At 42.4% G+C, this 17434-nt stretch overlaps 1 protein-coding gene across 2 annotated transcripts in view; it reads left to right on the top strand.

Moving 5' to 3' along the window:
* Window positions 1-17434, top strand: part of IQGAP1 (IQ motif containing GTPase activating protein 1) — a 190134-nt gene that overhangs the window by 64380 nt on the left and 108320 nt on the right. For both annotated transcript variants that reach the window (XM_044981139.1, XM_044981138.1), the window contains exons 3-12: window positions 298-454; window positions 874-951; window positions 3528-3604; window positions 6307-6374; window positions 7024-7137; window positions 7506-7684; window positions 8997-9087; window positions 9502-9665; window positions 13625-13709; window positions 14569-14732. In XM_044981139.1, the coding sequence (XP_044837074.1) occupies window positions 298-454; window positions 874-951; window positions 3528-3604; window positions 6307-6374; window positions 7024-7137; window positions 7506-7684; window positions 8997-9087; window positions 9502-9665; window positions 13625-13709; window positions 14569-14732 (1177 nt within the window). The remainder of the gene's footprint in view (window positions 1-297; window positions 455-873; window positions 952-3527; window positions 3605-6306; window positions 6375-7023; window positions 7138-7505; window positions 7685-8996; window positions 9088-9501; window positions 9666-13624; window positions 13710-14568; window positions 14733-17434) is intronic.

Below are 17434 nucleotides of genomic sequence, written 5' to 3'. Positions count from 1 at the left end.
AAGACTTTTGGGTTCAATATTTCTGCTCACTTTTTCATGTGAAGTAACTTCAGCGTAGGTAGCCTAAAAGCTGGAAGTGAAGCACTTCAAACCTGAGGCGAAACAGCAGCATCTTGTGGTACACGCTGTCTTATAACACTGCACATCAGTGCCTAATACATAAATCATACAATGGGAAAAGATGTGGCAGCAGCAACAGTGAACTTGCTCAGAAAATGAGCAGCTAATGTCCCCCAAGAAGAGAGTAAATGGAACACATCACTCAAATGATCCACTCCTGTCCTTTTACATTTTCAGATGGATGGAGGCCTGCCTTAATGAAGATTTACCTCCCACAACAGAGCTGGAGGAGGGGCTAAGGAATGGAGTCTATCTAGCCAAACTTGGAAACTTTTTCTCCCCCAAGGTGGTGTCTCTGAAGAAAATCTATGACCGGGAACAAACCAGATATAAGGTGAGACCTCTCGATTCTGGGAACTAGGATGGCTAGAGAGGTCTGAGATAGGAGGGAGACTTCAGGTCATATGGTTGTAGAGGAACTGTCAGTGAATGAGTGAGTAATAGATTGTGGCAAATTTAGACTGAAAAAATGTAAATTAACTCTTCCTGAACTACAGAATATCAGATGAAGGAAGATCTCTAGTTTAGTCTGAGTTTGTGTGCATGTGAGAGTCTGAGAAAACTGACCTTTTGTAAGCCTTAAATATAACTGGCTGTAGAAAGCTTTCATCATAGTACCTAAGACCTCAGATCCCTGGAAGAGTTTAGCTGTTGTAAGTAGCACTTATCAGAAGAATGCCTTAGCAAAGTTCCCTAGTACTCTCAGTGGCTGTGATGATTCATGTGCTTTTTTCCCTCCCCTCTTTATTTCAGGCAACTGGTCTCCATTTCCGTCATACTGATAATGTTATTCAGTGGTTGAATGCCATGGCTGAAATTGGACTCCCCAAGGTAATTTCTGCACTGCAATGCCAGGCTTTGAAAGTTGTGGGATGAATTTGCCAACACACAGGATTCAATAAACTCTGCCTAGCTAATCCTTAGTTTCCTAGACTTGGTTCTCCTTTGAAATCCTGAAGTTTGTTAAAATATTCCATTCCCATCCCTGTTTGTATGATTGGGAGGCAGTGAATGCCTGCTTTAGTGCCGTATGCTTAACACTCATTATTTTGGGTGAAATCTGCAGTACAAAATTTTTATTTTTCATTCTGTTGAGCAGCATGCCTGAGCTACAGTTTGGTCATGGCAATTTTTAGGAATCATCATAGGAAGATCATGGATAAAAGGAGCAACAATTTTTGGAGTGGTGGATTTTCCATCTCTTCTGGAGCAGTGGTGGATTCTCTGTCTCTTGAAGTCTTCAAAATAAAGCCTTCTGGAAAGATGCTTTAGTTAAACACACATTATTGGCCTAAGTACAGGGGTAACTGGGTGAAATTCCATAACCTGTGTTATACAAGAGGTCAGATTAAATGATCACCATGGTCCCTTCTGGCCTTAAAATCTGTAAATCTTTGGGAACATTGTTCTGAAAGTCAAACCATGAACATTGATTTATACCCAAAACAACTTTTCCTCACACTTTTATTATGTGTAACAGGAACAGTCCATGTGTTTAATCACACAAGGGTCACTATTATATACCTTAACCTGCTGTCTGCATTTTTAAAAAAATACTTGAAAATGTTATTTTTAGGATTTTGTGAAAATTTTCAACCCAGTTCTCTCCTGACTTATCAGCTGTGCTATGCATGAACTCCTAGTGATCTAGAGGAGCAGATTGAGCAGCAGGAGGTATAGGAATGGGCTCTGGGGGAGAGGTGGTGCTCTGGAGGATGTTGGGTGAGAAGAGAGAGAATGTGAGGGACAGCTGGAGAGAATGGGACTTGGGTCAGGCATGAGGGCTCGAGTAAGGCTTTGAGGAAATGGAGAGAATGTAGCAGCAAATGGAGAGTCTGGGGGAAGACTTTACTGGGTGTGGGTAGAGATGGGGGCTTGTTGGAAGGCTATGTCAGAGCAGGGGACCTGAGATAGAGCCTAGTGTCTCTGCATCAAGGCAGTGACACATCAAATGCTCCCCATTTCACAGTTGCCTAGAGCACCAAGGAACGGAGGCAGCAGAATTGGGGGAGTGCAAGTGTGAAGCCTTTGTGTAGAGACACTTGTAATTTTGCGGGGGTACACAGCAGTAAGGAACACACACAGGCACATGTCCTTCCAAGAAAAGTAAGTGCTTTGTTAAAGATAACCCGGAAATAGTCAGCACTTCTGATTGTGAAAAAGATTTGTGGGTTATGACAAATAATCAGCTGAATATGAGCTCCCAGGGTAATGCTGTGGCGAAAAGAGTTAATGTGATGTTGGGATGCATTAACAGGGGAATCTCGAATAGGAGTAGAGAGGTTTTTTTTACCTCTGTACTTGGCACTGGCATGACCACTTCTGGAATACTGTGTCCACTTCTGGTGCCCACAATTCAAGAAGAATGTTGGTACATTGGAGAGTGTTTAGAGAAGACCCACAAGAATGATTTAAAGGATTAGAAAACATGCCTTATAATGATAAATTCAAGGTGCTCAGTCTATTTAGCTTAATAAAATAAATAGAAGGCTGAGAAGTGATTTGATTTACAGTCTATAAGTATTTACAGGGAGAACAAGTATTTAATAATGGGCTCTTAACTAGCAGAGAAAGATCTAACATTCAATGGCTGGAAGTTGAAGCTAGATAAATTCAGACTGCAAATAAGGCATAAATTTTTTTTAACAGCAAGAGTAATTAACCACTGGAACAATTTGCCAAGGGTCGTGATGGTTTCTTCATTACTGACGATTTTTAAATCAAGATTGGATGTGCTCACAGGAGGTCAGACTGTCATAATGGTCCCTTTTAGCCTTAGAATCTATGTAGTGATGCCTTCCATGTTAACCCTTTAAGGGGCCTGACTTTCAAACGAGCTCTGGATCCAAGAATGTGATAATAGGAGATGTTGGGGATAAACAATTAAAAATATGGCCCCCCAACGTTTGTTGGAAAATATGGCCCCAGGTGCCTTGCAGCACAATACTGTCTTTACCACTCTCCTAGGCCACTCACACATAGTCCCCTTCTGCTCACCCAGTCCAAACAAAATCCTCTTCCCCAACCCTCATGTAAATATCCCTGCTCATCTCTTGGCTCCCTCAGCATCTCCAACCCAGTTCCCCAGGTACACCACACAGTATCTCTGTGGGGAGCCAGTGCGGGGTGGTCACGTAAAAGGGGCACGGGGCTGAGCAGTGATGTGGATGTGAGAGTACATGTAAGGGAATTGGGGAACAGGTTTGGTGGTAGACGCATAGGAGAAATGTGGGGCTTCAGCTAGGAGTGGCCTCAGTGGGGTACAAAATGGAGGGGAGACGTGTTGTGCTCCATGAACTACCTATCTCATAACTGGGCTGGAGGAGTTTTAGGATTGTCAGAATCCTTCCTACTAGGATGGCTAGAGTAGGGTATTATTCTGATGGTTAACTTTGTTTTATATTCAGATTTTCTACCCAGAAACTACTGACATCTATGATCGGAAGAACATGCCACGCTGCATCTATTGTATCCATGCACTCAGGTAATGTGTGTTAGGTAGGAGGCTGAAGTGTGAGTGAATGAAGGCTACCTAGAAATCTGAAGTCTGTGGGAATGCAAATGCATTCTGATTCAGAGTTGGTGGGGATGAATGTACTGTGGGCTTAAAGGAAAATCTGCAGCTTTCAGGAATGGCATCTATGAAATGATGAATGCATTGATGTGTCCAGTGATAAGTGTTATGCATGTTTAAGAGTCAGTGAGATCACCAGCCATTGGAGGCAGCATATACATCTTGAGATTCCCAAGCCTTAGAGATGGGGTGTATACAGCTGTGAATCTCCTTCCTTGGGGATTGTGTGTGTATATGTGCATATTTGTGAATCATGAAGCAAGAAGTGTAATCAGAGCCTTTTGAAGGTGTGTGCAGTATAGAGTGCCCTACCCCAGAGAAGCATATATAGTAGGTTCCACTTAATAGTGACCGAGATATAAGCAACTTACAGTTAATAGCAACATTTTGCTGGGAACCAATCCCACCCCATTGATTTTAATATGAATGGGATCTGGATATTGGCAACAGCATGCCACTTTTTCACAACATCTTTTGGAAGAAAGGTTCTACGTGCAGGCAGGTTTGTGGGGCTGTCATGCTAATAAAATATCACTGAATTGAAAATTAATCTTAGGAAGGGTATGAACGTACTGTGAGTGTTCAGAAGCATGAGTATGCACATGCCCTATTCTGTCTCAATGATGCATATTTACTTCTATAATGGTTCTAGATTTTCACTGTTGTGTGCACTGTCTGAATCTATATCTAGACCTGCAGTGTAAGAGGCAGAAGGGGAAGTGACAAGACTGTAATTTTCACCTGCTAATAAACTATATGAATTTCAGTTTGTGTCCGGAGAGAATAGGTTCAGGCTTGTTTGTTCAGCTGAGCAGCAGGTAGAGAGTAAACTGAGGCCAGCTTTCTGTGTGCAGCATGTTTATTTTTAGGATAAGTCAGGAAATCTTTTGGGGGCTTTGTGAAAAGCCATGTAAAGCTTTAAAACCCTTTCAGAGGCTCAGAGGGATAATCTCTCACCTCTTGAGGTAACTAGAAAGATCCATTTGGCTGTGCTAGGTACTTCTGTCTTTGCCTCATTAAGGTGTGTTGAAGTGGATAGTTTTGCTGCTGCTATGTGCTCCAGAGAGACAGAACATTGCATTGCAGTGACTTAGTCCTTCCTGATAAACCAGTTTGGATGCAGGTTTCCAATCTGATTGCAGAAGAATATTTAGTGGGCTTCACATGAAGAACACTCCTTAAGACATTTTTGTATAAAGAGCACTGAGCCATATCAGTTTGGGTCTCCATCTTATGCTCACTCAGTTTGAGTCCTCAAGAAGGAGCTTGTTCTTTTGCTTTCTGATCCTTTGGCAGGGTGAAATCTGAGGAGGAAACATCAAGATAGATTGCAAATAGCTGAACATCAACAGAAGTTTCAGGCTGATGTAGAATCAGATTGTTTGTAGAAGTGAACCTGCTTTCAACCCAGTTCTCAACATTTAGTATAACTTGTGGTCAGGAACACTTGGCACTGTGTGATGGCCAATTATGGAACTGTGTAGTGTATGCTCCTTTGACCAGTATGAAAGGGATTTGGGTCCTTGTTAGTGGTGAAGCTCCTCCTTACTCGCAACTTTACGATAGCTGCTGCAGTTATTCTTTGAGTAGTTGGGCTCAGCTGGCAGATGTTCACATCTCCTTGTCAGTCTGGTCCTCTTTGCCACTGATTTGTAAATCAGAATCCAGATATTCAGAATGAGTCAGGTTTTTGCTGAAATATAAATAATGGGCAACATATAGGTCTCCAAGAGTAAGGACTTGTCTACCCGCCGGATTGGCGGGGTAGTGTTTGATGCACCGGGGATCACTTTATTGCGTCTCATCTGGACGTGATAAATTGATCCGCTAATCGATGCCCGTACTCCACCTCGGCAGGAGGAGTAAGCGGCATCAACCAGGGAGCCGCACCAGTCGACTTGCCGCCATGAGGATGGCCAGATAAGTCGAACTAAGATACTTCGACTTCAGCTACACGAATAGCATAGCTGAAGTTGCGTATCTTAGTTCAAACCCCCCCGCTAGTGTAGCCCAGGCCTCAGGAAAGTTAATCTGAATTAACTAAAAGTGTGAATTTAAAGTGGATAAACTAAATTGCATTAAACCCTGGTGTTGACACTTGTATTCAGAATTAGAGTAGCCTTAATTCAATTTATCTTACTTCACTTTGCAATCCCAACCCTATAGACACCAGCACACCTTGCAGTTACCTAGTGCAGTAAAGAATATACAAACGTTCCTTATCACCCTAGGTAGCTGCATGGTGTGTTTTTGTGCCTGTAGGGTTGGGCTGGCTCTGTGCTGTTAACCAACAGAGTAAAACAAATCTTTGGTAGGAAGTTACCCAGATGTGCAACCAGATGTCTGCTGATCAGAAGGGAACTTTTAAATATGGATCTTTCTTTCTGGGGAGAGGTATATTGTTTTTTCATGGTGACATTCCTTCATACACAAATGTTTCACTGGGAGAATCAATCACCATCAGAATTGAAAAGGCAGGTTTTAACCATCTAGAAGTCTTTCCACTTAGCTGAATGTTTCCCGGTATCTATCTCTCCCTTAATTTACTTGTGAGTGGGGTAAAGACCACAAGGAGTAATTAGTGCTAATTATTCCTGTGTTATGTTTCCTAGTCTGTACCTGTTTAAACTGGGACTGGCCCCTCAGATTCAAGATTTATATGGGAAGGTGGACTTCACAGGTATGGAGATTTCTTGCTTCTCTGAGATTTGAATGTTTATGAATTTGCATGCCCTGTTCACTTACTCCAGTAGATGCTGTACATAATGGACAAAGGGGATTAATGCCCAAAGGCAGTCAGGGCTGTAACTTCATTTGTGTTTAGTGGGTGGGGGATTCCTCTCATACTAGCTGGGGAAGGAGACTCCAGAATTTTAGGAGGAAGTTTTATTCTGAATTCTTTAGTTATTGGCTCTGTTAACAGTAATATGTCTCCACTATCTCTCCCTCCCCTTCCCTTGGCTTTAGTCCTTTTCCTTCCAGAGCACCAGCTGCAGAAGAAAACAAGCTTTGTAGGATGTTGTGTATATACTTCCCTTGCCCTGCTGGCAGCCATACTTTGAAACATACAGGGATCACGTAATCTGTTTTAAACCATTGTCGCTAGGAGCACAAAACTATGTAGTGAGAGAGACTTCTGCGAGGCCCTCCCATTTGAATGACTGGAACGAATATAGGAGAGTTTTGTCTCTTCTAAGACTGCATGCACAAAGTATTTGTGAAAAGGCAATTTGCAATCTATTGTAGCTATTCTCATTTTCTCAATAGCTGATCTTAGGGCTGATTCTGAATGTTCTGCCCACATTACATCTTTTCCCTCTGTGTTTCAGAGGAGGAGATCAGTAACATGAGGAGTGAGCTGGAGAAGTATGGAATTCAGATGCCCGCCTTCAGCAAGATTGGAGGAATTTTAGCTAACGAACTCTCTGTGGATGAAGCAGCATGTAAGGGGAAATGGATTTTCATCCTCTGTGACCATTTAAATTGCCAGATTGGATAGAAAGCCCATGTTATAGTGCTGGCTCTCATAGTCCCTGTTGTTTAAGTCAGCACTGGCCTTCTATGGCCAAGACTTTTTTTGTTAGTAAATCTGAATGTGATTTGGTCAAAATCAAACTCCAATATCAGGAAATAAGGTACTACCTTTGTCAAAAATACAAAGTCTTACTTACAATTTATATACTGATAATTCTTGCAACAATGCCAAAGCTCTAATCAGCTGTTTTCTTCTTTACCATATAAGCCTTTAATTTATTACAGGACAGAGAATTCATCTTTGCAGTTAACAGGGAAGTTGTGATTTGTTTTTCAGTGCATGCTGCTGTTATTGCCATTAATGAAGCAATTGACCGCCAAGTTCCAGCTGACACCCTGTTGGCAATGAAAAACTCCAATGCCATGTTGGTGAATCTTGATGAACTGCTGGCATCAATCTATCAGGACACATTGTATCGGGCAAAGAAGGACAAGATGGAGAATGCCAAAAACAGGGTAAAAATTAATGTTCCTTTCTAGTTAGGAATTCATGTTCATTGTATTGAGTTCATTATGTCACCAGAGGAGATTGCTCATGGAATCCAGTGAAACCATATTGTTCAGTCTTTTCTGCAAGATGTTTATCCTTAGTGAAATTCCATTGTAGTCTCCAGGGATTAATTTCATCTATTATGAGATGGAAGAAAACAGACATTATAGCTTTACATCTGATTTGTAGTTGAATCCCTTACACACAGATTCCCAATGAATATGCATGGTGGAAGAACATAGAGGAGATGTCTTATTCTAGACATCAGTAAAGCCTGTCCTCCTTTTTTATAGAATTTTTGAGTCTTTCTAATGTATATATGTAACAAACCCACCATCCCACAAAGTTTGAACTATTTCTAGAACTTCACCTAGACTAAACTTGCTTAGTGAATCTCGTTCTCCAAGTCTACCTAGGCTGTGAGTAATCCTACTTTATTGAGGCTGATATTTACAGGCATTACACATCCAAGTCTAAACACTATGGACCCAAAAGCTTGCGAGCATATGGTATGTTACTTTGTAAATGACTCTGCTTACAGAATTCTACTCACACTATCTGTTGTCTGCTCTCTGCCATAGTGATAGGCAAATTAGCAATACTTAGATATGTGGCCTGTTCTGAAATATCATATCCATTTATTTGGTTTGGAACATTTCCAGTTTGAGAACCTGTATGTGTCTGCCTAACTGGATCTACTGCATTATGTGTCCTGGGATTCCTTCTGCGTGCCCACACAGAGCTGTTAAATGAAATCATCCAGTATTATGTATTGTGTATCCTTCTCTGTTTGCTGGAGATCTTTTGTGTGTGTGTGTGTGTGTGTGTGTGTGTGAGAGAGAGAGAGAGAGAGAGGTAATAATTGGAGATATACCAATCTCCTAGAACTGGAAGGGACCTTGAAAGGTCATTGAGTCCAGCCCCCTGCCTTCACTAGCAGGACCAATTTTTTTGCCCCAGATCCCTAAGCAGCCCCCTCAAGGATTGAACTCACAATCCTAGGTTTAGCAGGCCAGTGCTCAAACCACTGAGCTATCCCTCCCGTGTGTGTGTGTGTGCGCGCGCGTGCGCCTGTGCAACTAGGGATATTCACTTCTAGGACTCCCTTTTATGTGTGTGTAGTTGTTACTGACCTCTTGTGCAGTGGTTTAGAACTTCATGTAGATGTACATTAGTTATGTTCATTGCCCTTTCTGTTGGAAGACCATAAGAGACCTGTAAGCAGCACACCGCAAAGTCTACCCTAGAGCTGCATTGATAATTTTGTTTCATTGTCAGACTGCCTCTGAGAATTCAGAGAGAGAGAGGGATGTGTACGAAGAGCTGCTAACTCAAGCTGAAATTCAGGGCAATGTCAACAAAGTCAACAGTAAGTTTCCCACTGAACTAATAGGCCTGGATAAAGAGTATTCAGACTTGTGTGGCTCCTTTACTCCCACTTCCATCCCTGTACTTTGAACTAAGTGAGTAGCTCTCCTTGCTATATTTGTTCATAGTATTTCTCTATATTATGAATTCATCCTGCCCCTTGTCCCTCCCCTGGCCCCTTAAAGAAGTGAAGGATCCCCATTAAACTCTGTGCCCAAGTATTACATACCATTTTCATCTCTTTTCACTTGTTAACGTCCTCCTGAGTGATTTTGGAGTCTGACTTGGAGGCTTCCAGGCCTAAACCATCAGTCAGTAGTGTTCAGGAAGAGATGCCTTTGAGGTCTCTGCTATAGAAGCCTAGTGATTGCTACATTTAGCTTTTGACCCTTACTTTACTTTGCTCTCTCCCTAGCACATTCAGCCCTATCAAAGATAGATCTGGCTTTGGAACAGGGAGATGTATTAGCATTATTTGAAGTTTTGACATCACCAGCCCTGGGGCTCCGAGGATTACAGCGAGAAAATTGTGACTGGTATCTCAAGCAGCTCTTAAGTGACAGGCAGCAGAAACAGGAGGTATGGAAAAGCATATGTAATCATTGTGAAAGTATTTATAATACCACAAACCATCACACATTAATTATATGGGATGATCACAGAACTCTCATATGAGAGTTAGTTACTTTAGAAAACTTTAAAAAGTATTTAAAAGGTATTTAAAAAATAAACTTAGTATTCCAATAGCATAACACATATGCAAGAGATACTGTGATTGTGTACTTGATGGTATGGTATAAAGGCTTTATCAGTGTGAGTTTGAAACGGCGGCATTATTCATGAATGGTAAATGTCACAACTTAAAGGCTGATATTTCAGAGTCTTCAAGGGCTGGGAGTGAATCCTAGGGACCCACTACAATATTGGGGAACTCTTATATCCAGTAATTTAAAGTTTGCAGATTTCAAAGTAATCTCATATTTTTGTGTATGGAAAAGCAGTTCCTAGTCCAAGACTGAATCTTGCTCATTCTGGACCTTGGACAGGTGTGATTATTGAGGGAGAGAGTCCACCTTTGGGAGTATGGAAAGGAAGTATTTTTGTGACGGGTTTGGAACATTATCGTAGTGAACAGAGTGCATGATAAATGTATTTATTACATAGCTGTAACCTCAGCATAGGAGAAGAGTGCATATAAAGTGTGTGTGTATATAACTATAATAATATGTATGTATACACTTAAATGTAAAATATAAATACATACATAATGAATATATATGTATGTATATAATGTTTTATGCTCTCTTACTTTATTATGTTCAGTGCTCAAGTACTTTATTGTAAATACCTATGATACAGATAAGCATATAATATTTTTCCTTATAGATAACTTAGATTATCTTCTTAGTTTAAGCCTAACTTTCAGTGAATTTTGCATGTATATTGTATATGAATGCTGTTTATAGAATGTATTCGTGTAGATTTCTAAACTTAGTAGGGTCTCAAAGTATACTAGTTTATGTAATATTTATATGCATATTATTACAGCGGACTGCAATGATGTAGGGGATGATTATTACTATGGTATATTTTTAATAATTTGTCTTTTACAAGGTCTAACATGGTAAAGAAGTAAGATACCAAGTACATTCAGAGCCAGGAATAAAGGCAACAATTCAGTTCATACAACTGAGAATAAAGCTCTGACATTTTTGAAGTCCATGAGCAGACAAACATTAAGAAAATAAAGATCATTATTACATTTCATAATTCTGGTTGAGTCCATTGGCAACCCTCCTAAAATTGTTGAACTGTCATAGGTCTTATGGCGGGTCAACACATTTTCTTCTTGAAGATTGATTTATTCATAATGCTCTTCACTATAGCATTTGAGTGTCTCATAGACATTAACTTATCCTCTGCCCTTGGAAGATAGGAAAGTATTGTCCCAATTTTACAGAGTAAGCACTGGGTGATTTCTTGTAGGCATCCCAGCAGAAGTAGACTTTGAGGAGGGATTTGAAGGAGGACAGGGTAGTAACCTTTCAGATCTGCTCATTGAGATCATGGAATTTCATGCATAAAAGGGCATTATGAAAGAAAGAGCAAGTAATATGTTTCTGGGAAGAGGAGACAAGTGGGCAATCAAGACTGCCACCATTGGTGAAGTGGAGGTGAAGGAGCAGTGTTTTAAGAATGTGTGTCTTTATGAGGGTGAGAGATATTTTCCCCCAGGATAGTCTGTTCTTTTCCACTTGTCCCTTCCACGTGGAACTCTTGTGGTTCAGGCTGTTGTGTCATGGAGAAGGTAGCTGGTTGCACAGGATTGTGCTCTAGATCCCAAGGGACTTTTGCTAGCTTTAATTACAATAAAGGGTTCACCATCCACAGCTGCTGCTGTTGGTGTTTTGGACTAACAGACCTGGATGGGCAGAGGGCTTGTTGACCTGTGAAAGGAGATACTGCCTTGGCAGAGTTTGTTGTTCAGGGTCTCCAGGAGATTCTAGTGTTGAATAGCTTCCCAAAATTTATGAAAGAACCTCTTAGTGAAGTAAGTAGAGACTTCTTTGCAGATATTGAAGGAAACAGAGGTTATGTCTACAGTGCAGAGACTGTACTAGCATAGCTATGTCAGAATAGCTATGCTGGCATAACCCCATAATGTGGATACAGCTACACTGATGGAACAGGTTTCTCCATTGGTGTAGGAACGTAACCTTCCTGAACAACACTAGCTACAGTGACGGAAGCATTCTTCCATTGACATAGCTCCATCTACACTGGGGTTAGGTTGTCTTAGCTGTGTTGGTCAGGGGTGCATTTTTTTCTCACCCCTGACCAACGTAGTTATGTTGACCTAACTTTTAAGTGTAGACCAAGCCTGAGACTGCTCCATGTTCTTTCTGTCCTATGTCTGTCTCACAGATCTCTCGTCCCGAGGAAGGAAAGGAAATACTTCTTGTCATAGAGTGGGCTTGCCTTCTAAGGCAGTGGGCCTACCTGTTCCTAATGATCTGCCTCCTCACATGATGGGTTTTGAAACTTTCTATACAAGAGAAGAGCCTGCTTAGCTTGGTAGGGGAAGAGACCTCCAAGAAAACTAGGATCAGTGAGAGACATGTAGAAGAGTTTTCCTGCTCCCGACAATAGAGCCAGATGGCGGCAAAGAGAGCTAGGAGGCTCTCTGAAATGGGCCAAAGGAAAAAGAGAGAGACATGCACAAACACAAAGAGCCAAGAAGGGGCTGTGGAAAAGGCCTACAAGCAGGTGGAGGTAAAAAGTGGTTGAGGGAGTTTAAGCAAGGGGTCTGAGAAGGTGAACCATTTTACTTCAGAAAAGGGCAACTAAAATGATTAGGGGTTTGGAACGGGGCCCATATAAGGAGAGATTAAAGAGGCTGGGACTTTTCAGCTTGGAAAAGAGGAGACTAAGGGGGGATATGATAGAGGTCTATAAAATCATGAGTGGTGTGGAGAAAATGAATAAGGAAAAGTTATTTACTTGTTTCCATAATATAAGAACTAGGGGCCACCACATGAAATTAATGGGCAGTAGGTTTAAAACAAATAAAAGGAAGTAGCTCTTCACACAGCACACGGTCAGCTTGTGAAACACTTTGCCTGAGGAGGTTGTGAAGGCTAGTACTATAACAGGGTTTAAAAGAGAACTAGATAAATTCATGGAGGTTAAGTCCATGAATGGCTATTAGCCTCTGTTTTTTCCCCTCACTGCTCCGCCGGCAGCACTCGTTTTTTGTTTGGTTTTTTTCCTCTTGCTGCTCCGCTGGCAGCACTCGGCTTCCCCCTCCCTCCCCGCCCTTGCTGCTTCCATATGTCCCAATATTTTCTCCCTCTCATCTGGTCACCCTACCCTAGGGTGACCAGACAGCAAATGTGAAAAATTGGGACGGGGTGGGGGGTAATAGGAGCGTATGTAAGAAAAAGACCCAAAAATCGGGACTGTCCCTATAAAATTGGGACATCTGGTCACCCTACCCTACCCGCACTTGGGATGGAGGGGACCTTAAGACCAGTTTTGCCCGGGGAAAGGGGCTCAAGTAAGCCCCTTGCGGTGTCCCGTTTTCCCTTTGGGAACTATAGTCACCCTAGATATAATCAAAGAAGGAGAACTATTTTTGAAAGCTTCTGTCTGGAATTAATATTCCCATTTGCAAAAATGGGGAATCTGAGAAATTAAAGGACTTGCCCAAGGCTTCACAGCAAGTTAATGGCAAAGATCCAGATGGAGACTTACCTGGCTCTTAGCCCCATGTTCAATTTTCTAGACCTGCTTGGCACCTACAGTCTCATAGAAGGCATCAGACTTAAGCCAACTTTGTCTTTTTCACCACATGCACTGTAAGTATCTGGCTTGTTATTTCTCTCTCCTACATCTGTAGAATTCTGACTGTTTGCAGAGGATCGTGCATGGGTAGAATTTCACAGGGAGAAGCTGCTGTTTGTGTTGTTGTTGTGTTTGAATAAAGTCACAAGAGGGTCAACATTTTTTTTCCTTGTGTGTGATTTATTTTTCTACAGGCTGGCCTGGCAGGCCCCCTGCAGAAGGAGGAGTTGCAGTCTGGGGTGGACGCTGCTAACAGTGCAGCACAACAGTACCAGCGAAGTAAGGAGCCTTTCAGCAGAGTTTATAGCTGAGGAATTGGTGGATGTGATCAGAGGGTTAAGGCAATGTATCATTTATACCCTTGTTGGAACACCAACATCAGCTCTTGCGGTTCTTTGTGACTTCCCTGTAAACACCTCAGGGCTAGTGAGAAGCTTGCAGAAAGCCAGCATCTGTGATTCTTTTCAGTCTCCCTAGAATAGCGCTTATAACTCAGGTTATAATATAGGTTATTCTTTAACCTATACATTTTAAAAATACACTTAGGAAACTTGTGTCCACAGTAGGTGACTTCTGTACTTCAAAGCGTATACCTATCTCTGGGTCCTGGGTCTGTGAAGGAAATCCTGGTAGCTCCATGGGGCAGAGTCAGAGGTTACCTGGTGATCCTCATTGTGGATGCAATAACTCTGGTTCCTTGCAACTCTGGCCGCTTTCAAGTATCAGATTAGGAGACAATTAATTGCAGGTGTAAACCCTAATTCTCTAAAGAGATGTTGCCCTTCTGAAAATTTACTCTGAAACTAGGTTAGTTTATTTTATTTTCCTGATACAAAGGCTGTTGCTGGAATTGACTGATATAAAATGATTGAAAACTACCTTAGAATAATGGATTTCAAGGTCAGTAGAGACCACTGAGATCTGTCTGACCTCCTGCGTAACGCAGGCCAGATAATTTCACCCAGTAATTCACGCAGTGGAGGGAATGTATTCTTGCCATCTCACTTAGGTTTCCTTATGTGTGACGTTTCAGAGCAAAAGCCCTTTCCACAGTGGGTTGGTAAAAATGCCCTTATAACAGAAGTACAAGCTCTCTGCCCTCCTAACCTCTTGTGCCCTCTTTCCCTTTAATCTCCAGGGCTGGGAGCAGTGGCAAGGATTAATTCTGCAATCCAAACTGGTATTGCAGAGAAGACTGTGGCAGAACTTTTGAATCCGGAGGCTCAGTTACCACAGGTTTATCCATTTGCAGCAGATCTTTACCAGAGGGAGCTGGCAACTCTGCAGCAACAGAGCCCTGAAGTAAGTAATAGATTCTTTCCTGTTCTTGGAAAACAATCTGACGATTCCCAGCGGTATCCATCATGCTTAGCTCTTCATTCCACACCTCCTCCAGAATGTAGCTGTTTTGTGAATTCTTGAAACTATGTTGCAGTCAAAAGTTTGTGTAATTTACTATTTAATTGATGACATAAACAATAATAAATCACTAGGATCACCCAAGCGTACTGAAGGAATTCAGATATGAACTTGCAGATCTACTAACTGTGGTACGTTCTCTAACTCTTAAGTCAGCTGCTGTACTGGATGACTGGAGGATAACTATTGTGATGCCAATTTTTAAAACAGGCTTCAAAGGCGATTCTGACAGTTACAGGACAGTAAGACTAACTTCAGTATCAGACAGATTGGTTGAAACTACAGTAAAGAACAGAATATCAGACACATAGATGAACATGATATGTTGGGGAAGATTCAGCATTACTTTTTTTTAAGGAAATCATGCCTCACTGATCTATTAGCATTCTTTGAAGGGGTTAACAAACATGTGGACAAGAGTGATCCAATGTACTTGAAGTTTCAGAAAGCTTTGATGTGAACCCTTGCCAAAGGCTCTTAAGTGAAGTAAACAGTCATGAGATGAGAGGGAAAGACTTCTCATGGATCAATAACTGGTTAAAACACATGAAACAAAGGGTAAGAATAAATGGTCAGTTTTCAGACTGGAGAGAGGGAAATACTGGGGCCCTCCCAAGGATCTGTAGTGAGACCAGTGCTGTTAAACTTACTCATAACTGATCTGGAAAAAGGGTTAAACAGTGAGGTGGCAAAGTTTACAGATGACACAAAATTACTCAATGTAGTTAAGTCCAAATGTGACTGTAAGGGATCTTCCAGAACTGGGTGATTGGGCAACAAAATGGCAGATGAAATTCAGTGTTGATAAATGCAAAGTAATGCACCTTGGAAAACATAATCCCAATTATACATGTGAAATGATGGGGTCTAAATTAATTATTACTGCTCAAGAAAGAGATCTTGAAGTCACAGTGGATAGTTCTCTGAAAACATCTGTTCTTCTTCGAGGGATGGTCCTTATATGGATTCCAAATATGGGTGTGCATGTGCGCCATGTGCTGGAGCTGGAACAGTTTTGTAGTAGTGTCCATTGATCCACTCGTGCGTCATCCATGTGCTCGCATCTGAGGCTATAAGAAGCTGTGTGGGTCGATGCCACTCCAGTTCCCTCTTACCACTGCACTCTACCGTCGGCTCCACCCCTACCAGACCCATCCTCTGAATCCGGGTGCTCCTCAGAGCCGGATCCCTCTTTTTCACCTACCCAATCTTGGAGCCTGAATCCTACGAGCTGACCACCCTATCCTCCGGCATATGACCGTACTGGTGAGCTGTGGTTCAGCTATCCCAGGGGCACATAGGCTTGGCCCTGCCGGCCTCCCTGGGACCTGCACCATGACCACAGGGTTCTGCCATGGCATCTTACCAATTATTGCATGCCCATTTTGTGCCATCCTCTGTTTACAAAAAACCTGAGAAAGACACATTGTAGCCGAGACCACCTGTCCTTCCTGGAGCCTCATCATTGCTGGATGAAGTTCTGATTACACCTTTCCTCTCCCCTCTTGACAACCAGAAACAATACCAAAACCTGCTTAAGCAAGTGGCTGCAGTCTTCACCTCACAGTGGAACAGGTCAAGGACACACAAAACCAGCTCCTGGATATTCTGCAACTTCCCTGGCTGAATTCCCCATCCATGAGGCCATCCTGCAACCAATGCAGTTGGTCAGGCATACACCAGCCTCCTGTGCCCCTACTCCTGTGCACGCAGAGAGGCCATACTTTGTCCCATCTAAGGGCATGGACTTCTTTTTCACCCACTCACCCCCCAACTTGCTGGTAGATCACGTGGTGACCAAATGTACTCGCCAACAATATCTCAAGTCCACTTCTCTGGACAGGGTGGCAAGAAAGCTGGACCTTTTGGTAGAAGAGTCTACTCTTCTATGGGACTCCAGTTCCATATCGCCAGCTACCAGGCCCTGTTGACGAAATACTACTTTCTCAGCTACTCCAGGTTCTTGAAGATTCAGGCTCTTCTACTGCCAGACAAGCAACAAGACTTCCAGACGCTGCTGGATGAAGGGAAACTTGTCACCAAGGTGAGTCTCCAGGCGGTCATGGATCCCTCCAACACCATATCACACTCACTGGCGACAGGCGTCATACTTCAATGAGACTCCTGGGTCCAATAGTCTGGGTTCTCTAAGAAGGTCCATACAGCTCTTGAGTATCTCCCCTTTGACAACCAAAAACTTTTCAGTGACAAAACAGATGAATCCCTCCAGTCCCTCAAGGATTCTTGCGCCAAATGCTACACTCTCGCATATCCTTGCCCTCGGAGTCACGGTTCACTCCACAGGGGCACATGCCACCACGTTGGCCTGCCTAAAGGATGAACCCTGGCAGGACATTGGCCGGCTATGTGGCAGCCTGTCCAGATCTTTACTGCTCACTATGCCATCACCCCAGCAGTGGAACTGTCCTACAGACTAACTTCTCGTGAGTCCTCACACCCACTTCCATGCTGAGCACTGCTTGCTAAGTACCCACATTTGAAATCCATATAGGGACCATCACTCGAAGAAGAAGAGGAAGTTACTTACCTATAACTGGAGGTTCTTCGAGATTTGGAATCCAAAT

The sequence above is a fragment of the Mauremys mutica genome, chromosome 11 (genome assembly GCF_020497125.1).
Source record: "Mauremys mutica isolate MM-2020 ecotype Southern chromosome 11, ASM2049712v1, whole genome shotgun sequence".
NCBI lineage: Eukaryota > Metazoa > Chordata > Testudines > Geoemydidae > Mauremys > Mauremys mutica.
This window is presented reverse-complemented; position numbering and strand designations above follow the sequence as displayed.